General features: G+C 41.6%; 1 protein-coding gene and 1 pseudogene across 4 annotated transcripts in view; both read right to left on the bottom strand.

The window, feature by feature from the left end:
* MYO3B (myosin IIIB) overlaps positions 1-27,419 on the bottom strand; it is a 519,880-nt gene that overhangs the window by 156,245 nt on the left and 336,216 nt on the right. For all 4 annotated transcript variants that reach the window (XR_015147500.1, XR_015147505.1, XM_086357182.1 and 1 more), the window contains exons 24-25: positions 25,406-25,483; positions 23,199-23,404 (exon numbers count right to left, since the gene is read on the bottom strand). Coding sequence is in view for 2 of the 4 variants with exons in the window: in XM_086357182.1 (XP_086213308.1) it covers positions 23,199-23,404; positions 25,406-25,483 (284 nt within the window). In the remaining 2 variants the exon portion in view is untranslated. The remainder of the gene's footprint in view (positions 1-23,198; positions 23,405-25,405; positions 25,484-27,419) is intronic.
* LOC147378512 (developmental pluripotency-associated protein 3-like) lies at positions 1,229-1,776 on the bottom strand (annotated as a pseudogene).

Raw genomic sequence — 27,419 nt, 5'->3', positions numbered from 1 at the left:
GGGAGGGAACTCAAACCATGTTATCTGAGGAAATGGTGAAGACTTTGGGGGCTTCAAACTTAGAAACAAAAAATTTAACAGGGTCTTATATGGGAGGAAAAAGTTTTCTTTGACTCTCTTAGGGTCCCTCCCTGTTGGGGTCTGAGAATTAGACTTTCACAGACAGATTCACAGAAGAAAAGCATTCAAATCTATTCACACAAGTTTTATGTAACACAGGAGCCTTCATAAGGAAGACATGAAGAAATGATTAGATGTGAGTGTTTTTATGCTGGGTGTGATGAAAGAGTGGAGAGGTGTGGAAATGTGTAATAAGACAGGGGATGAGCTAAGTATAGTAAACTGGGAGAAACTTAGCAAGGCCTGTCCAGATTCTGCTCTGTGTCCCTTTGTCTTCATTGATAAGGATGTTTATTTCCTCTGGGTCTAACAAGGGCACCTTTCACAAGACAGTTTTTTTGGTAAGGTACTCAAATATGTTTCAAATTTTAATAAGATTCTCTATCAGTGTTAGTTGCTCAGTGGTGACCAGCTCTTTCTCTATACATTTATTTACTATAAATATCCATTTACATATAATAATATACATTTATTTACTAATGAAAATTGAAATAGCACATCAAAATTTTTATTACAGTTCAAATTTTTGAAAACCAGATAATTTAGTTAATATACCTTTCTCTAATTATGCTCTGGCCACACTACCCAATGTTTTCTTTACATTCCTTCCATATAAGTTAATCTGTTTCAGATTCTTGATATTGGGTTTCATCTTACCGACTTCAGACTTTTAAAACAATGTGCATGCTTAGTCATTCAGTCATGCTCAACTTTTGCCATCCCATGGTCTATAGCCCCCCAGGCTCCTCTGTCCATGGGTTTCTCCAGGCAAAAATACTGGAGTGGATTGCCATTTCTTTCTCCAGGGGATCTTCCTGACTCAGGGACTGAACCTGCATTTACTGCATCCTTTGCACTGGCAAGCAAATTCTTTACCACTAAGCCATCCGGGAAGCCCCAAAACAGGTGATCAGTTCAGCTCAATTCAGTCGCTCAGTGATACTTGAGACCTATTAGTGCTTCTTTGTGTCAAATCAAGAAGTGGAACTAAAATATATTCAAGTCACCCAAATGCAAGTTTCTGTATCAATGTAGAAAAGAGATGTAAGAAGAAAAGACATCACAGACCTTATATCACAGGTATTACAATATTGGTACCCAGTCTGTCCTAGTGTAGAGCAGCTTTCCCAGGCTGCTTAATAATGATCCTAAAATTACTAGCAAGAAAAAAACAGTACAAGAACAAAGTTTCTGGCTCAACTGACTCTATGTCATAATTATGCTCTGTGAGCATATGCTCAGAAGGATCTCTATGTACAGGCAAAAATGACAGCTACATTTAAATCTTTCCAGAGATTCAGTCTCAACTACCTTCCGCCAAAGTTCTCTCTGAGTTAGAGGAGATTGGTTCCCATAGTTCTATTTCATGATCTGAATCATCCTTTCTATCCTTTCTTTCTGAGCAGTTAACAATGTCCTCATTCTTCTCCTCCTATAGAGTATGCCTTTACTAAGTCTCTGTCCATCCTACTGAGGTGGATATTTTGGTAGAAGAGAAGAGAATTTGGTACTAGAGTTGAGAGGCGAGTTACTAAGTTTCTTTATAAACATTTCAGAGACAGGTTAAGAGGCAGCTGAAACTTCTTGGAAATTTTCTTTGACGGACATGTGAGGAGGCTCCAGGGTCCAGGTGGGGTTGAGCACCGATGAGTCCATTGGAAGTCTAGTCACAGCTTGAAGATTCTCCTAGATTTTTGAGGTCCAGTAGAAGGTGATGCTTCAGTTTAGTTCAGTTGAGCCACTCAGTCACATCTAACTCTTTGCAACCCCATGGACCACAGCATGCCAGGCTTCCCTGTCCATCACCAGCTCCCAGAGTTTACTCAAACTCATGTCCATTGAGTCGGTGATGCCATCCAACTATCTCATCCTCTGTCATCCCATTCTCCTCCTGCCTTCAATCTTTCCCAGCATCAGGTTCTTTTACAATGAGTAAGTTCTTCACATCAAGTGGTCAATGTATTGGAGCTTCAGCTTCAGCATCAGTCCTTGCAATGAATATTCAAGACTGATTTCCTTTAGGATTGACTAGTTTGATCTCCTTACAGTCTAAGGAATCTCAAGAGTCTTCTCCAACACCACCATTCAAAAGCATAAATTCTTATGTGTTCAGCCTTCTTTATGGTCCAACTCTCACATCCATACATGACTACTGGAAAAACCATAGCTTTGACTAGATAGATGGACCTTTGTGAGCAAAGTAATGTCTCTGCTCTTTAGTATGCTGTCTAGGTTGTTTATAGCTTTTCTTTAAAGGAGCACATGTCTTTTAATTTCATGGCTGTAGTCACGATCTGCAGTGATTTTGGAGGCCCCCCCCCCAAAATAAAATCTGTCATCATTTCCACTGTTTCTCCATCTATTTGCCATGAAGTGATGGGACCGGATACCATGATCTTAGTTTTCTGAATGCTGAGTTTTAAGCCAACTTTTTCACTCTCCTCTTTCACTTTCATCAAGAGACTCTTTAGTTCTTCTTCGCTTTCTTCCAGAAGGGTCATGTCATCTGCATATCTGAGGTTATTGATATTTCTCCTGGCAATCTTGATTCCAGTTTGTGCTTCATCCAGCCCAGCATTTCTCATGATATACTTTGCATAGAAGTTAAATAAGCAGGGTGACAATATACAGCCTTGTTGTATATTCCCGATTTGGAACCAGTCTGTTTTTCCATGTCCGGTTCTAACTATTGCTTCTTGACCTGCATACAGATTTCTCAGGAGGCAGGTAAGGTGGTCTGGTATTCCCATCTCTTTAAAAGCTTTCCACAGTTTGTTGTGATCCACACAGTCAAAGGCTTTGGCATAGTCAATAAAGCAGAAGTAGATATTTTTCTGGAACTCGCTTGCTTTTTTGATGATCCAACAGATGTTGGCAATTTGATCTCTGGTTCCTCTGCCTTTTCTAAATCCAGCTTGAACATCCGGAAGTTCTTGGTTTACATACTGTTGAAGCCTCGCATAGAGAATTTTGAGCATTACTTTGCTAGTGTGTGAGATGAGTGCAACTGTGCAGTAGTTTGAACATTCTTTGGCATTGTCTTTCTTAGGGATTGGAATGAAAACTAACCTTTTTCAGTCCTGTGGCCACTGCTGAGTCTTTCCTTTCCTGGCATATTGAGTGCAACTGTTTCATAGCATCGTCTTTTAAGATTTGAAATAGCTCAGCTGGAATTCCATCATCTCCACTAGCAATGTTTGTCGTGATGCTTCCTAAGGCCCACTTGACTTCACACTCCAAGATGTCTGGCTCTAGGTGAGAGATCACACCATTGTGGTTATGCGGGTCATTAAGATCTTTTCTGCATTGTTGTTCTGCGTATTTTGCCACCTTTTCTTAATATCTTCTGCTTCAGTTAGGTGATGCTTGCTGCTGCTGCTGCTACTAAGTCTCTTCAGTCATGTCCAACTCTGTGCAACCCCATGGATGGCAGCCCACCAGGCTCTGCCGTCCCTGGGATTCTCCAGGCAAGAACACTGGAGTGAGTTGCCATTTCCTTCTCCAATGCATGAAAGTGAAAAGTGAAAGTGAATTCGCTCAGTTGTGTCCGACTCTTCGCAACCCCATGTACTGCAGCCCACCAGGCTCCTCCATCCATGGGATTTTCCAGGCCAGAGTACTGGAGTGGGTTGCATTGCCTTCTCTGAGGCGATGCTTAGGACTCTCAAATTGCTACAGACTAGCAAGGAAGAACTATAGACCTGGGAAAGAGCAAGAAAAATCTAAACTCTTCATTGTGGTAAGAGAAAAATCTCACACAAGACAGTTCTGTGGCTTACTTCATGGAAGGTCAGGAAGTCCTTTCTACAGACACCATTTCTCAAATTCTTTCAGTTGAAAATATTCAGTATGCCATGTGTCATAGTTTGGGGTAGTACGGCCTGAACTCAGGCCCTTAAATTGTCAGACCACCTTCACCAGATCCATGTGGAGATTTCATAAAAGATGTGGATTCCTGGGCCAGACTCCAGATACAAAATCAGAATCTCTGGGTCAGGGCTCAAGATCTCTATTTTAACAAGCTAGACGCTTACTCCTTGGAAGGAAAGTTATGACCAACCTAGATAGCATATTCAAAAGCAGAGACATTACTTTGCCAACAAAGGTTCGTCTAGTCAAGGCTATGGTTTTTCCTGTGGTCATGTATGCATGTGAGAGTTGGACTGTGAAGAAGGCTGAGCACCGAAGAATTGATGCTTTTGAACTGTGGTGTTGGAGAAGACTCTTGAGAGTCCCTTGGACTGCAAGGAGATCCAACCAGTCCATTCTGAAGGAGATCAGCCCTGGGATTTCTTTGGAAGGAATGATGTTAAAGCTGAAACTCTAGTACTTTGGCCACCTCATGCAAAGAGTTGACTCACTGGAAAAGACTGTGTGCTGGGAGGGACTAGGGGCAAGAGGAGAAGGGGATGATAGAGGATGAGATGGCTGGATGGCATCACTGACTTGATGGATGTGAGTCTCAGTGAACTCCGGGAGTTGGTGATGGACAGGGAGGCCTGGAGTACTGCAATTCATGGGGTCGCAAAGAGTCAGACACGACTGAGCGACTGATCTGATCTGATCTGATCTGATGGAGATTTTGATACATGGTAGAGTTTGAGAGGAGAAGGCAATGGCACCCCACTCCAGTACTCTTGCCTGGAAAATCCCATGGATGGAGGAGCCTGGTAGGCTGCAGTCCATGGGGTCGCTAAGAGTCAGACACGACTGAGCAACTTCACTTTCACTTTTCACTTTCATGCACTGGAGAAGGAAATGGCAGCCCACTCCAGTGTTCTTGCCTGGAGAATCCTAGGGACGGGGGAGCCTGGTGGGCTGCCGTCTATGGGGTCGCACAGAGTCGGACACGGCTGAAGCGACTTAGCAGCAGCAGCAGAGTTTGAGAATTCAGGGGACCATAATAGCTGACTTAAGTTTAGGTGGAGAACACAGCTGATTTGTTGTCTTACATCCAGAGAGAAGAACTTGGATGGCTGCATAGGAGTCTCCTGAAGGCTAATTGTGGTCAAGGTTAGGAAGGACATGGTTGTGATCAAACATCTGAAAACATTTACCCTCAGGAGCCAGAGAGTAAATTCTCAGACCCAGAGTTATTCAGGAGGAAGCAGACTGACAAGGCCAAGCACATTGCCAAAGAAATTCTAGTTTTAAGGTATGTACTTGAATTGAATGACCCTTTAAGAATCCTTCCAATAGAGTCTATGTTGAATTGTCACCTGGCCTATAGAACTACTTCTGGGATTTTAGAACTGATGTCTACCCTTAACCCAGTACTGCTACTGTCACAAATCCTGGGTTATTGTTATTACCTTTGGTAAGTTGGAAGTCTCGTACAGTAGCAACATCACCTGGAAACTTGCACATACACCTCCCCACTGAAGCAGAGACTCTAGGGCTCAGCAATCTGTGTTTGAACAGATTAGCCCTCCAGGATAGTCTCATGTGGGAGAAAGTTGAAATATCACTGATTTGGAGAAACAGAATCCTATGGAAGTCAGGTGGCTTGCCTAAGGTGATCCAGTCTAGCTGAGGAAAGAAACCTGGCTCCTATAACTGTCATCTTTTTTCTTTTTTAGGCTCAAATGACCTTCTGGAGCACATTGTTTTTTCCTGGAAAGGGCAACCGTTTAAAATCTACCCTAAAGACATACTCACACATGTTTAACATTTAGGATTATTTATGGAGCCTTGCTGGCAAACACGGAGAAGGCAATGGCACCCCACTCCAGTACTTTTGCCTGGAAAATCCCATGGATGGAGGAACCTGGTAGGCTGTAGTCCATGGGGTCGCTAGAGTAGGACACGACTGAGCGACTTCACTTTTACTTTTCACTTTCATGCATTGGAGAAGGAAATGGCAACCCACTCCAGTGTTCTTGCTTGGAGAATCCCAGGGACAGGGAAGCCTGGTGGGCTGCCGTCTATGGGGTCGCACAGAGTCGGACACGACTGATGCAACTTAGCAGCAGCAGCAGCAGTTGGCAAACAATTGGACACAATGTCAATATCCACGAGGAGAGGAATGGCTAAATAAATGTCATAGATTTCGATGATAAAGTTAAAAGGAATCTGTCCGAGCTATAGAACACCATGGATTTATCTCTAATACCTATTGTTAAATAGGAAAGCAAGTTGCCAAATGGTATAAAGTGTGATTCAAGTTAAGCTGAAAATTTAGGGGTTTTTCTTTTCTCAGTTCGTTTCTCTCCTGGTATTTGTGTGTGGGAGGGGGGTGGGTGTATTCTGAAAGGATAAAACTACCCTGAAAATAGTAATGGCTACTCTAGAGAGGGGACATAATGTGGATACTGGGAAATGGAATTAGAGATGCAGGAAGAAAGACTTTATCCTAACATACAATATTTTAAACTTTTAAAGAAAAAGGTATTCATATACTATTTTTACAATTTGAAAATTAAATTTCAAATATTAAGTAAAAATTGTTATGATTTCATTACAATGGGCCCAAATCCTGGTCAAATATTGATTTGACCAGGTTTGATTAATATCTCCTCTATCTAAGTAGAAACATTCTTAATCATATGGCAAAAGAGTATCAATTCTTTTCATATTTTAAAATATCCCCTGAGGAACCCTAAATTTCTATCAGTGACCACCCAGATCGTCTACTCAGACACCCAAAATACAGGACAATTATCTAAACATTCAATCCATAAAAATAATATTCTATATTATCTAATAATATGGATAATAGAGGAAACTGAGCTATTTTGGCCTGGATAATTTGGTAATTATCCCCAATTGCCCATTTCCCTTTAGTGTGTATAAAAATCCAGATTTAGTTTATTAACTTCTTTCCCATATTTACCATAAGTCCCTTTTATTTTAATTTTTTCCCTTCATGTTTTGCCTTTAATAAAGAGAGAACAGCTGGCCACCATCTGCTACCAAAAAAAAAGTCATTATACCCATTATATCCTTAGGAAGACTCTTCAAATTTGGCCTTGCGATAAAAGTCACATTGATCTGTGTTACTAGACTGTGGAAGTCCTGAGATTGTAAATTCTAATTCAGTATTACTATAGCACTTGGTGCACACAATAGGTGCTTAATAAATGTTTCTGATGCTGTTGCTGTCTCCTAATCCAGCTCTAAATGGGAGGCTTTCTAAAGAAAAAAGAACAGAATTAGAGATTGTGTCCGAGTTTATTCACAAATTAATTTGTAATAGAAAGTTAAAATTTAAACTGATCATTCTATTTCACCACTAGTAAAATTATTAAATTTTTTTTCTGCCTGAATTCTACTGACTTTGCAATGATTATTTGGATGTGTTCGACTGTGTCATTTATGTATTTTAAGGATGGGCTTTGAAACCAGACTGATTCTCATTTCACGTCCTGACTGTACCATACACTATCTGTGTGATGACTTTAACCAGTTTCCTCATCTGTAAAACTGGAATAATTTCATCTATTTGGGGGCTAGTGGTAAATGTAGGATGCATATGTAAAGCACTGACAGGAAGCCTGGCTTAAGCAAGTGGTCAATAAATGCCCCTCTCCCCTTTCTTCTCTTCCTTTCTTTGACAAAAATGCATTTTTCTCCTCTTCAACTCAAATGTCTATGACAAAGCAGCTAGCAGTCTTTCCTCTGAGTCATCCCTAAAACATGGTTTTTAGGGTTGGGCTGATACGTACCATAAAGTGAACAGAACACACTAGAACAAGAATGACTGAGAGGTCAGTTGACGGACTGGGCAGTGGTTTGCAAGAGCACCGTATGAAAGGGAACTACAAAGCCCCATCTGGGCTCTGGAGGAAATGTGCCTTGACTGAGAAGCCAGGTCTGCAGCTGGGGCTGGAGAGTCAGTGGCGCTCATTTGCCATCTCTGTGCCAGGAGGTTTCCTTTCATACTCCTCCTCTTCTTCCCTTTGTTCATTATTTTCTTCATTGTTTTTTCTTTCTGCTACTTCATCATTATCATCCAACAGAAGCCAGTTCACTGGAAATTTGTTTTAAGGAATCTCCAAGCAGGAACATAGAGTTTTAATTTAGCCTCTGATTTTCATAGAATAAGCTGGGCAGCCAATCTAGAAGTCTAGGGTGGCAGTCTTTTCAACTGCAGTGATACTGTCTAACATCTTTATAGCATCTTTCTTCTGGTTTTCCTTTATTATTTCTTTATATACTGTTTACATAGCTGTTCCCAGTGTTTCTTTTTCTACTTGGGTTCCTCCTATCACTGAATTAGCTCATGAGGTTGCACACAGAGCAGACACTAAGGAAAGCAAGAAAGACAGCCTGGGCTTATTACTGCTGCTACTCAGTATCTTTGGAGACCAGTGAGACTGATATTACTTCTTGTATCCACTTTTTAAATCACTACTATAGATTTTAGGCTGAATTTTGCAGCGCTTTCAGCTATAGAGATGATTTTTCTGACTAGATAAGAGACAACTGTCAGCAGTGTGGGCTTTATGAGAAAGGCAGGACCTTACAGGAATGAATTTTGGGATTCTAAATCATCTACAGGCAAGTTGGGAAGGATCGTCAGGCCAAGCAAGGCAAATCTGAATCCATACTGCATGCTAAGAATGCAGAGGTGGTCACAGAAATTCTCTTCGGTCTAGAGTAACCTGGAGAGTTATTGATATTGCCACTTTCTTGAGATGGGACCTTGGAAAAGCTACTTCATCTTTCTGGCCTCAACCTTCTCATCTGTGAAATGGAAGAGTTGGACCAGGCCATCACTTAGAGTCTTTTAATGATATTATAAAAGGGACTTTTAGAATGCTTTTTGTTGATTGTATTAATCAAAGTTGTAACAATGGTAATATAAGAGTTAAGAGAGAAAAAAAGTCATCCAAAGTCTCACCTACATAAAACACATCAACACACCCAGTTAGGGACCAGTAAGCAACTCACTCTCTCAAACAAAAAACAAGGGTGGGAATGACAGGACACAAGAACAGCAGTATTCTAGATCCCGCCCAGAGAATGCTACCATGCAGCTGCTGCCCCAGAAGGTGTTATAAATGCAGAGACTGTTCACGTAAGCATGTAATATGTTTTACTCACAATGCTGAAGCAGTCCATTATCCTCCTCAAGCATTATCTCTTAACATGTCCCTCACAACTATGTAAATCATTTGCATTGACTGATGCACTGAGAATTCTGTTCACTGAGTTGTAGATATATTAGCTCACCTAAATGGCACATTTCAATCTATTTCATGTCAGGTTCTCACCTGTGTGATTGCAAGTGAAAAGAAAAAATTAAAAACCCAGTGAATCACCATCCTAGCTCCTGGAGGATTTGTGTTTTCTTATTCACTGCCAACTACCCAGAGAAGAAAGTAGCAGCTTTATTCTTTGAAAACTGAAAATTTGGATTTCAGTCTTTCTTGAGATGTCTGGATTCTTCTGTGATCCTGATTTCTCTCTCAACTCCTGTCCTGTGAGCTAGAACTAACCCTGGGGCTCTATAAGGAAATGTCAAGGACCTTGTCCTCATAGGTGAAGTTTTCACAGGGTAACTGATAATAGTTCAGTTCAAGAGCTAAAAGAATTTGCTGCAGGCTTAAAACTGCAAACATCCCTCTCCATGACAATGGAATTAAATGGTCCTCAATATCTTGCCACTTTCTACTCAGGCACTTCTGAATTTTTAATTCTAAAACTACAATCCTGAGGAAGAACCTAGGTAGCAAGAAGTAAGAAATGAGTGGGTTGTGAAGACCTGAAATTATTTATTCAAATTCATCCAGCCGCTTAGTCATTCATCCACTCCTTTATTTAATTAATAAACATTAGATTTCTTTTCTGTGACAAGCATTATTAGTGGCTCACCCATTTCCATTCCCACTTCTTCCTAGCTCACAGAGAACCAATTTTTCTTTGGGTCATGATGCGCCCAGCCCCAGTCCTGGTCCTCACTTTCTAAGCCCATCTTTGTAGCTAGAAAGGGTCATTTGACTCAGTTCAGGCCAATGAGAGGTTATGTGAAGTGGTTTCTGGGGAAATGTTTTCTTTCCCAATAAAAGCTGGACAAATGTGACTGACTTAGCCATTCATCCTGCCCCTTCCCTTTCTTCCAGCCTTGAATGCAGACATAGTGCCTGGAGAGGAAGTAGCCACACTGTGGCCATGAGACACTAAGCCAATCCACACACTAAAGATGGTAAAAAGGAATTAAAGGAGGTCAGAAGATATTCAGGGCCCTGATGACATCACTGAACAGCTAATCTAACATTAAAAATACCTTACCTATCAATTTCTTTTTGTGAGAAACCAATAAACAAACAAATCTCTTTGGCAATAGTTCTCAATATGGGCAATTTTGCTCCCCAGGGGACATTTGCCAATATTTGGAGACAAGTTTTATTGTCACTACTTGGAATGCAAGCTATTGGTATCTTAATAGGTAGAAGCCAGGGATACTGTTATACATCTTATAAGGCACAGGGATACCTTCTGCAACAAAGAACTACCTGGTCCAAAATGTCAGCAGTGCTGAGACTGAGAAACTCTGGGTTAAGCCACCAAAAATATTTGCTTGCTTGTTATTCATAGTCAAATGCATTGCAGACTGATAAGAGTCCTTTAACTGGGAAATATTAAATATACACCATGGGCCAGTCATCATATAATACAAGACACTAGAGATTTAAAAAATGAATACAAAGTCAAGGATCAAAGTCCAAATATGAAAGATTTGAAAACCAAGGTTAATTCCAAATATGTATGGATGCCTAGAGTTGCTCCAGACCATCCACTGGAAAAAATATCTGGATCTCAAAGGATTGCTCTAGAACCTGAGAAAGTCAATTGGTCAACTCTGGAGATGTCCACAGTGTAGACTTTTATGGCTCTTCTCTCTCAGAGTAAAAACTGAAATAGAACGAAGGCTTTGTTAAGGAAATATTAAATCATAGCAATAATTTTGCAGTATAAAAGGGAAGAAGCAGCTTTCTTGAGCAAACTAGTTACTAAAGACTATGTTAGAGCACAAAGAGAGGCCAGGAGAGAGACTCTGACAAAGAAAAGTGACATCCAACATAGTCCCACATGGGACAAGACTATCATGACCTATACTGATAAGGATCAGAGAAAAGTGTCCAAAATGCTAGAAGATGAACTCAAACTAGGCCAGAACAGATTGAGTTTTTTTAAATCCCTTGGTTAAGTAAAGCTGGAAACTGTTATCAGAAACCTGCTGTATGGTAGAGCTGTGGTTCAAAAAACAAATACCTTCCCAAACAAAAAGCAGACTATGCTTAGCTTAACTTAGTAAACTGTATATAGTTCTCATTCCAGTGTTAACATTGTTATTATCAACAAAAGTTATATTCATCTTAGAAAATTTCTAAACTAAAGACATCCTCCAGGGACTTCCCTGATGGATCTAGTGGCTAAGACTCCATGCTTCCAATGAAGGGGGCCTGAGTCTGAGCTCTGGTCAGGGAGCTAGATCCCACATGCCACAACATGCTCCAACTAAGACCAGGTGCAGTTAAATACATAAATAATAAGTAAAACAAACAAACAAACAAACAAAAACTCCTCTAGCTATCCATGTTGGGGTGGGCTTTTCTGTACTGTTACAGTTGATCCCAAGATATGGCATGGTCAAACAAGGGGTAATGAATGCTTATTCTTTTAGCCTATCCATCTTTCTCCTCTCCTTCCTTTAACAGAGCCCCTCAGACCATGGTTCACATAGGGCAGACCTCCATCCCCTGGCACTTGGCTGAAGACTCTACCAATCAAACACCAGCAGGTGACCCAAGGTGGGACAACAAGAGTGTTCCTTGAATGGGAAGTCTCAGGAACTTGCTTGCAGCTGATGTTGCTAAACCTTTAGAATGCTTCCTACAGAAGCTTCCAGGGACCATCTTTGTGAACACATGGCAAAGAACTGCCTACCTGACAAAAAACTCAAAAGAGGGACAGCAAAGTTGGTGAAAAGAAAAGACAATGGCTTGGTAAAATTGCTGGATGCCCTGGATCCAGACATATCTTTGAACTTTCTAGTTATGTAGCCACTATATCATCCCCTTTTAAATTTTGCTTCAACTCATTTGAGCTTCAGTCACTTGTTATTAAAAGATTCCTGACTAATACACCGGGTAAGCAGCCTTCTTTTACAGGTTATTGCCTTAATAGGGCATATGCTGTGCTGGTTAGGGAGCTCTAACTGATTCTTTCTTTTCTGGAATGTGAGCCGAGAGGTGAGAAGATGAGAAAAGAGGCTAGAAATCCAGGCAGAAGCCAGACAGAGAATCTTCCTCGTCCTGTGAAGTTTGTCTTTTCTTTGGGGGTGGTGCAGGGGGGGGTGGGAGGTGGGGAAGATCAGTGTTTATTGTAGAGAGAAGTAAGACAAATTAGTTTAAATGCTACTTTTTTTAGTGTATTAAACTCTAATAATTCAAGCTGGGTTAGAGACTTTTTATTAACTTATTATGGTTTCTTACCTTTTCTTGACAAAGAGCTACTTAGCACTTACCTGAACTCTTATGCTCTAACAATCTAGACGCTACTTTTTATAATGCAAGCCAAACTTAACCTCAACAAAGCCAGCTCCTGTCATGCATTTTAAAACTGCAAGGGCCAGAGTCAACCAAGAGGTGATAAAAGAAGGTAGTAATGAAGAGGAAGGAATAAGAGTTTGCTTCAATTCAGTAAATATTTATTAAACACCTAATGTGTATCAGGCATAGTGCTGGCCAGTACAGATACGAAGTGAGCTGGAAAACACCCCTGGTTCCCAGGTGGTGAATGTCAAGGCAAGATCCCAGCAGCCAGTTTCCACCTCACTGTAGTAAGCGCTACTAAGTGAAGCTCATCACAGTCTCCAAACCTAGCCTGGGGGGAGCAAGGAGGAGATAGTGCCTGTTCAAAGTCTGAAGGAGTAAGCAGAGGTTAGACGGGTTAACCTTTCAGGTTAACCTGAAAACAGCAATCACAGAAAACCAACCAGGCTGATCACATGGACCACAGTCTTGTCTAACTCAAGGAAACTATGAGCCAGGCCACGTACGGCCACCCAAGACGGACGGGTCACAGTGGAGAGTTATGACAAAATGTGGTCCGCTGGAGAAGGGAATGGTAAACCACTTCAGTATTCTTGCCTTGAGAACCCCATGAACAGTATGCAAAGGCAAAATGATAGGATACTGAGAGAGAAACTCCCCAAGTCAGTAGGTGCCCAATATGCTACTGGATATTAGTGGAGAAATAACTCCAGAAAGAATGAAGGGATGGACCAAAGCAAAACCAAAACCCAGTTGTGGATGTGACTGGTGATGAAAGTAAAGTCCAATGCTGTAAAGAGCAATATTTCATAGGAACCTGGAATGTTAGGTCCATGAAATAAGGCAAATTGGAAATGGTCAAATGAGTGATAGCAAGAGTGAACATCGACATTTTAGGAATCAGCGAACTAAAATGGACTGGAATGGGTGAATTTAATGGTCAGATGACCATTATATCTACTACTGTGGGCAAGAATCCCTTAGAAGAAATGGAGTAGCCATCATAGTAAAAAAAAGAGTCTGAAATGCAGTACTTGGATGCAATCTCAAAAATGACAGAATGATCTCTGTTCGTTTCCAAGGCAAACCATTCAATGTCACAGTAATCCAAGTCTATGCCTCAACCAGTAATGCTGAAGAAGCTGAGGTTGAATGGCTCTATGAAGATCTACAAGACCTTTTAGAACTAACACCCAAAAAGATGTCCTTTTCATTATAGGGGACTGGAATGCAAAAGTAGGAAGTCAAAAGACAGCTGGAGTAACAGGCAAATTTGGTCTTGGAATACAGAATGAAGCAGGGCAAAGGCTAATAGAGTTTTGCCAAGAAAATGCACTTGTCATAGCAAACACCATCTTCCAACAACACAAGAGAAGATTCTACACATGGACATCACCAGATGGTCAATACCAAAATCAGACTGATTATATTCTTTGCAGCCAAAGATGGAGAAGTTATATACAGGCAGCAAAAACAAGACTGGGAGCTGACTGTGGCACAGACCATGAACTCCTTTTGCCAAATTCAGACTTAAATTGAAGAAAGTAGGGAAAACCAATAAACTATTCAGGTATGACTTAAATCAAATCTCTTACAATTATACAGTGGAAGTGAGAAATATAGATTCAAGGGATTAGATCTAATAGAGTGCCTGAAGAACTACACATGGAGATTCCTGACATTGTACAGGAGGCAGGGATCAAGACCATCCCCAAGGAAAAGAAATGCAAAAAGGTAAAATGGTTGTCTGAGGAGGCCTTACAAATAGCTGTGAAAAGAAGAGAAGCAAAATGCGAAGGAGGAAAAGAAAGATATTCCCATTTGAATGCAGAGTTCCAAAGATTAGCAAGGAGAGATAAGAAAGGCTTCCGGTGATCAATGCAAAGAAATACAAGAAAACGATAAAATGGGAAGGACTAGTGATCTCTTCAAGAAAAATAAGATACCAAGGGAATATTTCATGCAAAGATGAGCACAATAAAGGACAGAAATTGTATGGACCTAACAGAAGCAGAGGAGAAGGCAATGGCACCCCACTCCAGTACTCTTGCCTGGAAAATCCCATGGATGGAGGAGCCTGATGGGCTGCAGTCCATGGCATTGCTAAAGAATCAGACACGACTGAGCAACTTCACTTTCACTTTTCACTTTCATGCGTTGGAGAAGGAAATGGCAACCCACTCCAGTGTTCTTGCCTGGAGAATCCCAGGGACAGCAGAGCCTGGTGGGCTGCCATCTATGGGGTCATGCAGAGTCGGACACGACTGAAGCGACTTAGCAGCAGCAGCAACAGAAGCAGAAGATATTAAGAAGAGGTGGCAAGAATATACAGAACTATACAAAAAAGATCTTAATGACCCAGATAATCATGATGGTGTGATCACTCACCTAGAGCCAGACATCTTGGAGGATGAAATCAAGTGGGCCTTAGGAAGCATCACTATGAACACAGCTAGTGGAGGTGATGGAATTCCAGTTGAGCTATTTCAAATCCTAAAAGATGATGCTGTGAAAGTGCTGCACTCAATATACTAGCAAATACGGAGAACTCAGCAGCAGCCACAGGACTGGAAAATGTCAGTTTTCATTCCAATCCCAAAGAAACGCAATGCCAAAGAATGCTCAAACTATTGCACAATTGCATTCATCTCACACGCTAGTAAAGTAATGCTCAAAATTCTCCAAGCCAGGCTTCAACAGTACGTGAACCGTGAACTTCCAGATAGTCAAGCTGGATTTAGAAAAGGCCAAAGGAAGCAGAGATCAAATTTCCAACATCTGTTGGATCATCGAAAAAGCAAGAGAGTTCCAGAAAAACATCTACTTCTGCTTTATTGACTACGCCAAACCTTTGAGTGTGTGGATCACAACAAACTTTGGAAAACTCCTAAAGAGATGGGAATACCAGACCACCTTATCTGCCTCCTGCCTCCGGAGAAATCCGTATGCAGGTCAAGAAGCAATAGTTAGAACCGGACATGGAAAAACAGATTGGTTCCAAATCAGGAAAGGAGTATGTCAAGGCTATATATTGTCACCCTGCTTATTTAACTTATATGCAGAGTACATCATGCGAAATGCTGCGCTGGATGAAGCACAAGCTGGAATCAAGATTGCCAGGAGAAATATCAATAACCTCAGATATGCAGATGACACAATCCTTATGGCAGAAAGTGAAGAGGAACTGCACAGCCTCTTGATGAAAGTGAAGTGGAGAGGGAAAAAGTTGGCCTAAAACTCAACATTCAGAAAACTAAGATCATGGCATCTGGCCCCATCACTTTATGGCAAATAGATGGGGAAACAGTGGAAACAGTGACAGATTTTATTTCTGGGGGCTCCAGAATCACTGAAGATGGTGACTGCAGCCATGAAATTAAAAGACGCTTGCTCCTTGGAAGAAAAGTTATGACCAACCTAGACAGCATATTAAAAAAGCATAGACATTACTTTGCCAACAAAGGTCCGTCTAGTCAAGGCTATGGTTTTTCCAGTGGTCATGTATGGATGTGAGAGTTTGACTGTGAAGAAAGCTGAGCGCTGAAGAATTGATACTTTTGAAGTTGGTGTTGAGAAGACTTGAGAATCTTGAGAGTCCCTTGGACAGCAAGGAGATCCAACCAGTCCATCCTAAAGGAAATCAGTCTTGAATATTCATTGGAAGGACTGGTGTTGAAGCTGAAACTACAATCCTTTGGCCGCCTGATGCGAAGAACTGACTCATTTGAAAAGACCTTAATGCTGGGAAAGATTGAAGGTGGGAGGAGAAGGTGATGACAGAGGCTGAGATGGTTAGATGGCATCACTAACTCAGTGGATATGAATCTGAGTAAACTCCAGGATTTGGTGATGGACAGGGAGGCCTGGCATGCTGCAGCCCATGGGGTCACAAAGAGTTGGACATGACTGAGCGACTGAACTGAACTGAACTGAACTAGCCTGTTTAAGTTAATTGACCAAGTACTTGGAAAAGGGGCATTCAGGCAACATAACATGAACATAACATGACCAAAAGCATAGGAGTATGGAACAACGTGGGGTTTTTATGAAACTCTAAGTAGTCTGGATTTTGCGGAAGTATGAGCTGAGAGGTGGGAAGACAAGAGAAGAGATTGGAAAGGTGGCTGGGGTTCAGATCAGGGAGATTTCCCCTTATCAGGCCAAGGGGCTGAGGCTCATCCAGTGAGGTTTGAATGGTCATTTCAACTAAGGATTTTAAGTAAGGGAGCAACATGATTGGATAAGAGTTTTAGTTAAATTGTATTCTGGTGGCTCTTTGGAGAAGAGAAAAGGCAGGAAGTCCATTTAGGAAGCTAAGTCAAAAGAGTAGACAAAAGAGCCTCTAGAGGTTTGAAATAGATTTTGATCAATGGACTAGAATTGAGAATTCAGAAATAATTTATGACCAGTTTATGGTCAACTGATTTTTAACAAGAATGCCAAGACAATTTAACAGGAGAAAGAATAGTCTTTTCAACAAACAATGCTAGGAAAGCTTGGTATCCGTATATAATAGAAATGAATGTAGTTGAACCTATATGTACCTCACATCATACATAAAGATAATTCAAAATGCACTATTGATCTAAATATAAGGCCTAAAACCATAAAATTCTTAGAAGAAAGCATAGGAATATAGCTTCATGACCTTGAATTAAGCAATAATTTCTTAGATATAACACCAAAAGCATGACTAACAAAAGAAAACAGAAAAATTGGGCTTCATCAAAATGTAAAAATATTAATGCTTGAAAAGATACCATCAAGAATTGAAAAGACAATTCCAAAGAAAAAGAAAACTGAAAATAGTATATCTGATAAGGGCTAGTATCCAGAATATATAAAAATCAACAATTAAATGGGTAAAGGATCTGAATAAACATTTCTTTGGACGAAATATTATAAATGATCAGTAAGCATATGAAAAGATGCTCAGATTAGATAGCAGTGAGTTGCACAACTCATGAATATACTAAAACCATAGAATTGTGCACTTTAAAAGGTGATTTTATCATATATGAATTATATCTCAAGCTGTTGCTATTATTATTAAAAGACCTTGGGAGAAAGGATGGGAGATTAATAAAGCCTTGGGAGAAGGGATCAGGAAATTCCCAAAGGAATCTTTTTGATAAACCTTAGCTGGTAAAGTTGACAGGACTTTTGATGGACTGTTTGAAGAGAATGAGAAGATAGAGGTTACACCTAGCTTTCTGAAGGACAGGAAATAGAGGAATAGAACGAAGAAGGAGAAGATACCAGGGCACCATGGGTTTCTCATGCAATCATGAGAAAATTGGAAGTTGCTAATGAAAGAGAATGCTCAAACTACCGCACAATTGCACTCATTTCACATGCCAGTAAAGTAATGCTCAAAATTCTCCAAGCCAGGCTTCAGCAATATGTGAACCATGAACTTCCAGATGTTCAAGCTGGTTTTAGAAAAGGTAGAGGAGCCAGAGATCAAATTGCCAACATCCGCTGGATCATGGAAAAAGCAAGAGAGTTCCAGAAAAACATCTATTTCTGCTTTATTGACCATGCCAAAACCTTTGACAGTGTGGATCACAATAAACTGTGGAAAATTCTGAAAGAGATGGGAATACAAGACCACCTGACCTGCCTCTTGAGAAACCTATATGCAGGTCAGGAAGCAACAGTTAGAACTGGACATGGAACAACAGACTGGTTCCAAATAGGAAAAGGAGTACGTCAAGGCTGTATATTGTCACCCTGCTTATTTAACTTCTATGCAGAGTACATCATGAGAAACACTGGGCTGGAAGAAGCACAAGCTGGAATCAAGACTGCCAGGAGAAATATCAATGACCTCAGGTATGCAGATGACACCACCCTTATGGCAGAAAGTAAAGAGGAACTAAAAAGCCTCTTGGTGAAAGTGAAAGAGGAGAGTGAAAAAGTTGGCTTAAAACTGAACATTCAGAAAACGAAGATCATGGCATCTGGTCCCATCACTTCATGGGAAATAGATGGGGAAACAGTGGAAACAGTGGCAGACTTTATTTTTGGGGGCTCCAAAATCACTGCAGATGGTGACTGCAGCCATGAAATTAAAAGACGGTTACTCCTTGGAAGGAAAGTTATGACCAAACTAGATAGCATATTCAAAAGCAGAGACATTACTTTGCCAACAAAGGTCCATCTAGTCATGGCTATGGTTTTTCCATTAGTCATGTATGGATGTGAGAGTTGGACTGTGAAGAAAGCTGAGCGCTGAAGAATTGATGCTTTTGAACTGGGGTGTTGGAGAAGACTCTTGAGAGTCCCTTGGACTGCAAGGAGGCCCAACCTGTCCATTCTGAAGGAGATCAGCTCTGGGATTTCTTTGGAAGGAATGATGCTAAAGCTGAAACTCCAGTACTTTGGCCACCTCATGCGAAGAGTTAACTCATTGGAAAAGACTCTGATGCTGGGAGGGATTGGGGGCAGGAGGAGACAGGTACGACAGAGGATGAAATGGCTGAATGGCATCACCGACTTGATGGACGTGAGTTTGAGTGAACTCCGGGAGTTGGTGATGGACAGGGAGGCCTGGCGTGCTGCGATTCATGGGGTCGCAAAGAGTCGGACATGACTGAGCGACTAACCTGAACTGAACTGAATGACTGAGAAGATGGCAAAAGTTTCACTTTGTTCAACAGACACTGATTTAACAATTATTATGAACTGAGTCCTGGGAGATGCAGTTCTCCGTCCTGTGAGCTAAACCAGGAGAGGTGGGCCTTTCTGGAAAACTTAAAGGCTAAGGCCCAGGAATCCACATGTAATCTCTGAAAATCTTTAGGATGTGGACTCTGTGTATTCCTGATTTCTTATCATGCAGATGATGAAACATCCTCTATGGAAATATTAGGTTACTTGCCAAATACTCTATGTAAGAGGAGACTAGAACTTCAATGTTATCACTAAATTATACTATTTTCTACAATAGTTTAGTAAACAAACTATAAGACTTTGAACTGAATATGCTGTACTATCCTTTAGACATTTGCCAGAACACATCCAAGTATGTGCATCATACACGTGTGTCTCAGAGCAGACCTTCTGCTGGACCATGCTTCAGAGTCCACTGACCATGAAGCCAACAAGCATTCATAGATCTTTCCTGTGATAGCTCAACAGTAGGACTTCCAGGAGGTCTCAGCTGCCTGCCCAGTACTGTCAGGCAGCCTTCTTCAAGCCTGCCTGAGAATAGATGAATGCTTCTGACCCACCTGGCCCCACTCTTGAGAGGGTGTTGAAAATAGCCCTTTTCTTGAAGGTGCCACGAGTAGAAAACTGGAAGGGCATTTCTAAGTCATTTTGCCAGGAAATTCAAGGATGAGGAGGCAAGGAAACATTTTAGCTTTGGCCAAGTCTGCAGACGTGGGTGACTTGGGAAAGTCCTTCCTCATTTTCGAACCAGACAACATAATCCTCAAAACACTGCCTTTCAGGTGTGTGCAAGTCAGGATTTCAGTCCCGAGTGCCAGAAAACACAAAAGGTAAAGAGTAACACTAAACAAGTCTTTATCTTTTATTTACTGCCACCTGATAAGCCCTGCCTTTGATTGTTTTGTCTGCATATTTCCTGCTAAGAGTTTACAAAACAGCACTCCTGAACAGGAAGATAAGAGGTGCCCCTATTTGTTGAATAACATCAAGGGGGGAAACTGCTAACTCATCCATTTTGTTGTTAAGTTGCTCAAAAGGATCAAAATACCAATTAACTTGCTGGCTCAGAAATCTCTGATACCCTCAGATTTACTGACATTTTGAAACTCCTGTTCATACTTGCCTACTGGCTTTCTGATTACGAACAAAGAAGTGCCAATCTGTTTAGCATTTGACCTGTTTTCTTAAATATTTTTTATGTATTCAACTCTTGGTAGCTAAAAATACTTGACTAGTCACATTCATGAGCTAAAATCATCTTTTTTTTTGTTTGTTCCACCTCCAAATTTAAGATGAAAAAAGAGGCTCAAAGATACTTCCTTTTAAAAAGCCATTTCATTCTTATTTTTAATTTAACAGCTCTCATTGCCAAAAGCTCTTTTTGCTCTTTCATCTGCATGGAATTTAGTGGCATTGGGAAGATCCAATGAAGTGACCTGCCGTATTAGGATCCATTCTTCCCTGAGGAAAAGTTGGAAAAATGACCTTGGGCAGAAGTTTCAGCACGGTGGTGAAAAGAAACTAAAGATGGTTGGTGGGGTACAGCAGATTTTATAATAATTTTAATTTTCCTCTCTGGATATTCTCAGATAATAATGCTTCTCAGAGATTCTCTGTTGTTATTCTTATTTCTTCACAGAAAGTTTTGTGAAAATTCTACCTATAATCACATGTATATGTAAGACATACCTACGGCAGCTGTTCAGAAAAGAGCAACATTTCACTCTTAGGTAAAGGCAGTTTCTGGGTTTAGGAAGCTCTACAGCAATTTCTGCAACAAACTTTTATTGAATGGAGTAGACTGAAGAGATTAGAACTGTGGCTGTTGTAGTCAGACTCCTTGGGTTCAAATTTTGGTCCTATCATTTATTAGCATTGGACTTTGGTAAAACCACTTACTTTCCTTCTGTGCTTCAATTTCCTCATCTGTAAAATGGGGATAATAATAAAGCCTAGCTTATGGGGCTGCTGTATGGATCAAAAGGAGATTACACATTTGGGACATTTTCGGTGCTATGTAGATGTTAGCTATCCTATTAAATCGTGCCAGATCCTGACAAAGGAGTGGGTGTTGTGTGCATTTACATTTGCCAGAATCTTGAGCCATTCATGGAAGAATACTTCCATTACAGCCAAAAAAAAAAAAAAAATCTGGAGATTTTGAAACCTAAGGTTCATATATATGTTTATATATAACACATATTATATATATGTTTATCTATAACACAAAAATACCTATAGACATTTCTATTTTTCAGATGTGATAAGAAGGGGGGCTTCCCTAGTGGCTCAGACAGTAAAGAATTTGCCTGGAATGCACGTGAACCAGATTCGATCCCTGGGTCAGGAAGATCCTGTGGAAGAGGGCATGGCACCCAACTAAAGTATTCTTGCCTGGAAAATCCAATGGACAGAAGAGCCTGGCAGACTACAGTCCACCAGCTCGCAAACAGCCAGGCAGACCACTTTACCAGCATCCTGAGAAATCTGTATGCAGGTCAAGAAGCAACAGTTAGAGCCGGACATGGAACAACAGACTGGTTCCAAATTGGGACAGGAGTACATCAAAGCTGTGTATTGTCACCCTGCTTATTTAACTTATATGCAGAGTACATCATGGAAAATGCCAGGCTGGATGAAGCACAAGATGGAATCAAGATTGCCAGGAGAAATATCAATAACCTCAGATATATAGATGACATCACTCTTATGGCAGAAAGTGAAGAGGAACTGAAGGTCCTCTTGATGAAAGTGAAAGAGGAAAGTGAAAGAACTGGCGTAAAGCTCAACATTCAGACTAAGATCATGGCATCTGGTCCCATCAGTTCATGGCAAATAGATGGGGAAAAAATGGAAACAATGACAGACTTTAAATCAAAATTGTGGGCTCCAAAATCACTGCAGATGGTGACTGCAGCCATGAAATCAAAAGGCGCTTGCTCCTTGGGAGAAAAGCTATGACAAACCTAGACAGCATCTTAAAAAGCAGAGACATTACTTTGTCCACAAAGGTCCATCTAGTCAAAGCTATGGTTTTTCCAGGAGTCATGTATGGATGTGAGAGTTGGACCATAAAGAAAGCTGAGTGCCAAAAAAAAAAAGAAAGCTGAGTGCCAAAGAATTGATGCTTTTGAACTGTGGTATTGGAGAAGACTCTTGGGAGTCCCTTGGACTGCAAGGAGATCAAACCAGTCAGTCCTAAAGGAAATCAGTCCTGAATATTCATTGGAAAGACTGATGATGAAGTAGAAGCTCCCATACTTTGGCCATTTGATGCAAAGAACTGACCATTGTAAAAGACCCTGATGCTGGGAAAGATGGAAGGCAGGAGAAGAAGGGGATGACAGAAGATGAGATGGTTGGATGGCATCACCGACTTGATGGACATGAGTTTGAGCAAGCTCCAGGAGTTGGTGTTGGACAAGGAAGCCTGGCGTGCTGCAGTCCATGGGGTGGCAAAGAGTTGGACACAACTGAGTGACTGAATTGAACTGATCAGAAGGGAGCTTAATTTGTCTTCCAGACGACTGTAATTCAGTTGGAGTACAACAGAAACAACATTTAAGCAAGTAAATGGCAGCTGGAAAGTCTTCCCTCGTGGTTCAGTGGTAAAGAATCCACCTGCCAATGCAGGAGACGATGGCTCCACCACTGGGTTGGGAAAATCTCCTGAACTAGGAAATGGCAACCCACTCTAGTATTCTCGCATGGGAAATCCCATGGACAGAGGAGCCTGGCAGAGTCCACGGGGTTCCAAAAGAGTCGAACACAACTTAAGGACTAAAGAACAAACTAGCCAATCACATGTTTGGAGGCAAGAGGGCTGGGGATGATCCCAGGGGACAGAATAGCTTTGGCACAGTTGTGTTTAATATAATGTATTTCCCAAAATACCAGCCTGACCTTTTCACAAACTCCTCGAAGAGGATGCGGTGAGAATACCCCTGCTGGCGGATGCTGACTGTCTCTAGGATGCCCGTGGAGCGGAGCTGGGCCCGCACTTTGTCTGTGGAGAACTTCAGGGCCTCTCGGTCATCATTGGGCTTGATGCAGCGTACAAAGTGGGGCTGTCCCACCACCATTTTAGAGAGCAGATCCATCAGAGAATACTACCAGGGGAAAAAATGCACAAGAAGTGAGGTTACCAAAATCATACTGGATAATTACAACAGTGGCTGGCCCAGGCTTCCAAGGCAGTTTGTCACCTTGTAAACAACTCATGGAACCTTTGAGGCTAAACAAGAATTCAGCAAAAAGAAATAACAATATAAGTTCTGACTTATATTGTTCTGTACTTATAGCTGCCTGTGGATTTTCTTTAAACATTACCTAGGGCCAAGCAATATCCCACTTGGCAGAAACTCAGCCATCTAAGAATTTGCTTAGATTATCCCATAACTCTGTTGCCAGAACTAGCTTGTCTCTGATATTTCACGGTGATGCTCCATCAACTGTATCTGTAATTTCACAGGTCCAGCTTTCAGGGAAGGGGTCAGTTGCCTCCTTAACCTAACAATCACCAGAAAGTCTAAAGCAAAATGAGAAGAATAAAGAGGGCAAAGAAAACAAGAAAACTGGATGGTAAAAGGAGATTCTAATGAAGATAAATTAACATACACCAAATGGCTGTGCAGAGAGCAGAAAGAGCACATGGAAAACTAGGGGTGCTCTCTGTTTCTCACAGACATTCACAGCAGCAGTTCTTCTTTTGGACATGTCTTTGGGGCAATTACAAGCCACACATAAAATCAGTCCCATTATTTCATAATTTTACCTGCTACTGATCCAAAATGGTGTTAACCTAGCTTGGCAATGCGCCATTTTTTTAGCATTTGGGGACTAGTATTTTGAGGACACCCAATTGTTTGTTATGGATATACTTCTGAAAAGTGCATGCCAATGGCTTCTTCTGCTGAAAGAGGGACTCTAGGATCTTGAGGATAACCTTATAGTTAGAGCCTTCAAATCCCATACATGCAGAAACTAGGAGAGTATAATCAAACCACTAAGGGGATCAGGATAAGAAATAAATGGCAATTAGAAATGTCCAACCATAAGTGATGAAACAGGGGCTGAAAACCTACCTGTTGGAGAAGCTGTAGCAGGCATCACTACATCGATGGAACGCTGGACCCAAAGACCTCTAGGTCCCTACAATCCATACACTGAGGCCCATTCTAGTCTACCTCTAAAGCACAGGTCAGACTTCTTGGCTCTAGGTCCTTCTTGAACCCACTAGCTTTGGGTGGAACCTTCTTTCCATGATGCTGGCTCCCAGGCCCACCCTCCAGCCTGCCTGGCAACTCCAGCTCATGATCCACTTGACTTACTATCCCTGCCAAGTCCCTTACTTTGGCAACCCCACCTTACAACCCTATGTTGTTGTCCCTGGTTTCAGTAGTTCTGTCTTTGGACTAACAGCATCTCCATCGTGAAGTTGCCTGGACCTCAGTTCCCCATGGTCAGTGATCTCTAATGGGTTCCCAATCGCAGTGCTTCGTAATTTGAAAAGAAACAAATCTGTGCAAATCAGTACAAAGTGACAGTCTCTTATCTTTCCTCTCTAATGCGCATTTGACAGAGTCCTTATGGAGACAACATTTTTACTCAAAAGAGTCATTCACCAGGTAAAAATATCAGGAATTGGGGTAACAGAGATGGGAAATAATTGTGCTCAGGCAAATGGCTCTTGCAATGGGTCAATTCAGTCTAGGAAAATAAAGTTGAAGCTAAGACATATTTTCTCATGAACTTGATAAGCCTCCTTCTGGAATTTTATTAACTACTTTACTTCTCAGTAAATATGCTGGGAAAGTGGCTGACTCCAGTAGCTTTAAGGCCAAGAAGCAGCTGAAACACTAACAGAATCAGCACATTCAGTGGACTATGTGCCAGTGGCAGAGGGCCCTCTGTAGACACTTGCGGTCTCACGCTGTACTCAAGGGTGGGTTCCCTGTTATAATTCTCCTTTCCCTACACCTCCATCTTTCCTAACTGACTCTGAGCTTTGCTTTTGTTTCAGTGACTCTGTGGTATCTAGGCCTCTTGTGCGAAGGGCTGACTCATCTTTTCTGAAAACAGGCAGAGAAGAGATCAAGAAGACTCCTTACCCGAAAGTAAGAAGCCATGGTTTGCCCCTTCATGTTGGTGGTTTCTTCCGGATGCCGTATCACCTCCAGAGTGTCCACCTGGAACATAAGCAGAGACAGTGGTTTGGGTATAGAGACAGCTTATTTTCTGACATTTCCCAAAATGTGAAAGGCTATTTGATCAAATACCTGAGGGGCCTTGATGTTTATGATGTAATAGTACATACTATAGTACATACTCATTTAAAGACATCTTAAAGAAAAACAGAATTTACATCGTTCTACTTATTTGACAATGACCACACTCTGTGATATACTATATGGTCTCAGTACAAACCCCAACCATGTTCTTTCTGTATTTCTCCACATTCTACTGGGCCCTTATTTAGTTCTCCAATAATGTCATATGAGACCATGCTATTTTTAAAAAGAAAACTGGGTAATAACATATGAAGCTGGGCAATTTCAAAGTGAAAGTGAAGTTGCTCAGTCGTGTCCAACTCTTTGTGACCCCATGGACTGTAGCCTACCAGGCTCCTCAGTCCATGGAATTTTCCAGACATGAATACTGGAGTGGGTTGCCATTTCCTTCTCCAGTGGATCTTCCCGACCCAGGGATCAAACCCGGGTCTCCCACATTGCAGGCTCAGACACTTTACTGTCTGAGCTGTGAAAGTCGCTCAGGCATGTCTGACTCTTTGCGACCCCCATGGACAATACAGTCCATGGAATTCTCTAGGCCAGAATACTAGAGTGGGTAGCCTTTCCCTTCTGCAGGGGATCTTCCCAACCTGGAGAATTTTGGCCTGGAGGATTCAATGGACTGTATCATCCATGGGGTCGCAAAGAGTTGGACAAGACTGAGCGGCTTTCACTTGCACTGTAATTACAAAAACACAGACCCAAAGCCCAGGTTGCACCACAAGAGAATTAGTGAAATCCTAACTGCCTTCCTGCTATCAGACTCTGACCCTGCAACATCCCTCCTGCTGCCCACAGTTCCCACGTGTTCACTGTGGACCAGAGCTTAGAGTACACCTGTTCCCAAGCATCTGCCCCAAATACCTGGGCTGACTGGAAGAATTTATGAATGAAAACCACGGTAGCAAACAATTGCAGGCACCCTGTATTCCATCATTTTATCTCAGTGATAAAATGCCTGCTTCTGCACACACAGAGCTGTTTGGTTTGCAGAGCATATGAGCAGCGTCTCAGCACCAGCCTCCGTGGTAGCCTCCCATCTGCTCGGAACAGGTGGCAGGGGTATGAAGCAGGAACATTTGAACTGGAAGACGCTGCTGTCAGCACGCGTGTTCCACTCAGTGGACTGCTGCCCGGGCAGCTACCTCCCCGCAGGGTGAGGATGTCTGCAGCCTTGTTCAACAACAGTGAGAAGAGGCTACTTAGAAGGGACAGGGCCATGGGAGGTGGCTGAATAACGAGACTTATTCGAGGGGCATTTAGGAAACTGTTTGCAAAACTGAAGAAAACGCTTCAACTGGCTTGTATAAAGAAAACAGGTATGTTTAAGAAGGGGAATAAACAAGGAACTAAGTTTTCAAACTAGAAAAGCAACCTAAATAGTGAGCAGGAATCTGAGGGTGTCTCTGAGCAAAGTGCCATGAGCGGGGGGCAGTGCAGCTTTCTTTTTCTAGGCTGCAGACTGGATCTGTTCCCAGAGCCATCGTTTCATCTGGATGTAGCTGAGCAACAGTATAACTGCCTGTAGCTGTTTTTGTTTTTTTAATGAGAAAGGAGGAAATGACAGCTCTGTGTTGAAAAGGAAGGTTGCTCTCACATAGAAAAGAAAAAACACAACATACCCACCCCACCTGCATAGGTCCGATGGCGCTACCTGCAGGGACCACACGGAAGCTTCCTTCCCTATCTCACCCTCACTAGGAGGACACAGCTCAGCATTGGTGAGATTTGGGGAAAGCTAATTTGGACTGAAGCAAGGAGGATCTTGGCTACGGTCTGCCTTTGGCCAAACTGTAAATTCTGACAGTTTTCCTAAACATTCTTTCTCCTTATT

This window comes from Bos grunniens, chromosome 2 (genome assembly GCF_055505025.1).
Source record: "Bos grunniens cultivar Pamir isolate PY7600 chromosome 2, Bosgru_T2T1.0, whole genome shotgun sequence".
Classification (NCBI taxonomy): Eukaryota; Metazoa; Chordata; class Mammalia; order Artiodactyla; family Bovidae; genus Bos; species Bos grunniens.
Note: the sequence above shows the minus strand (reverse complement) of the source record. Positions and strands in the feature narration are given on the sequence as shown.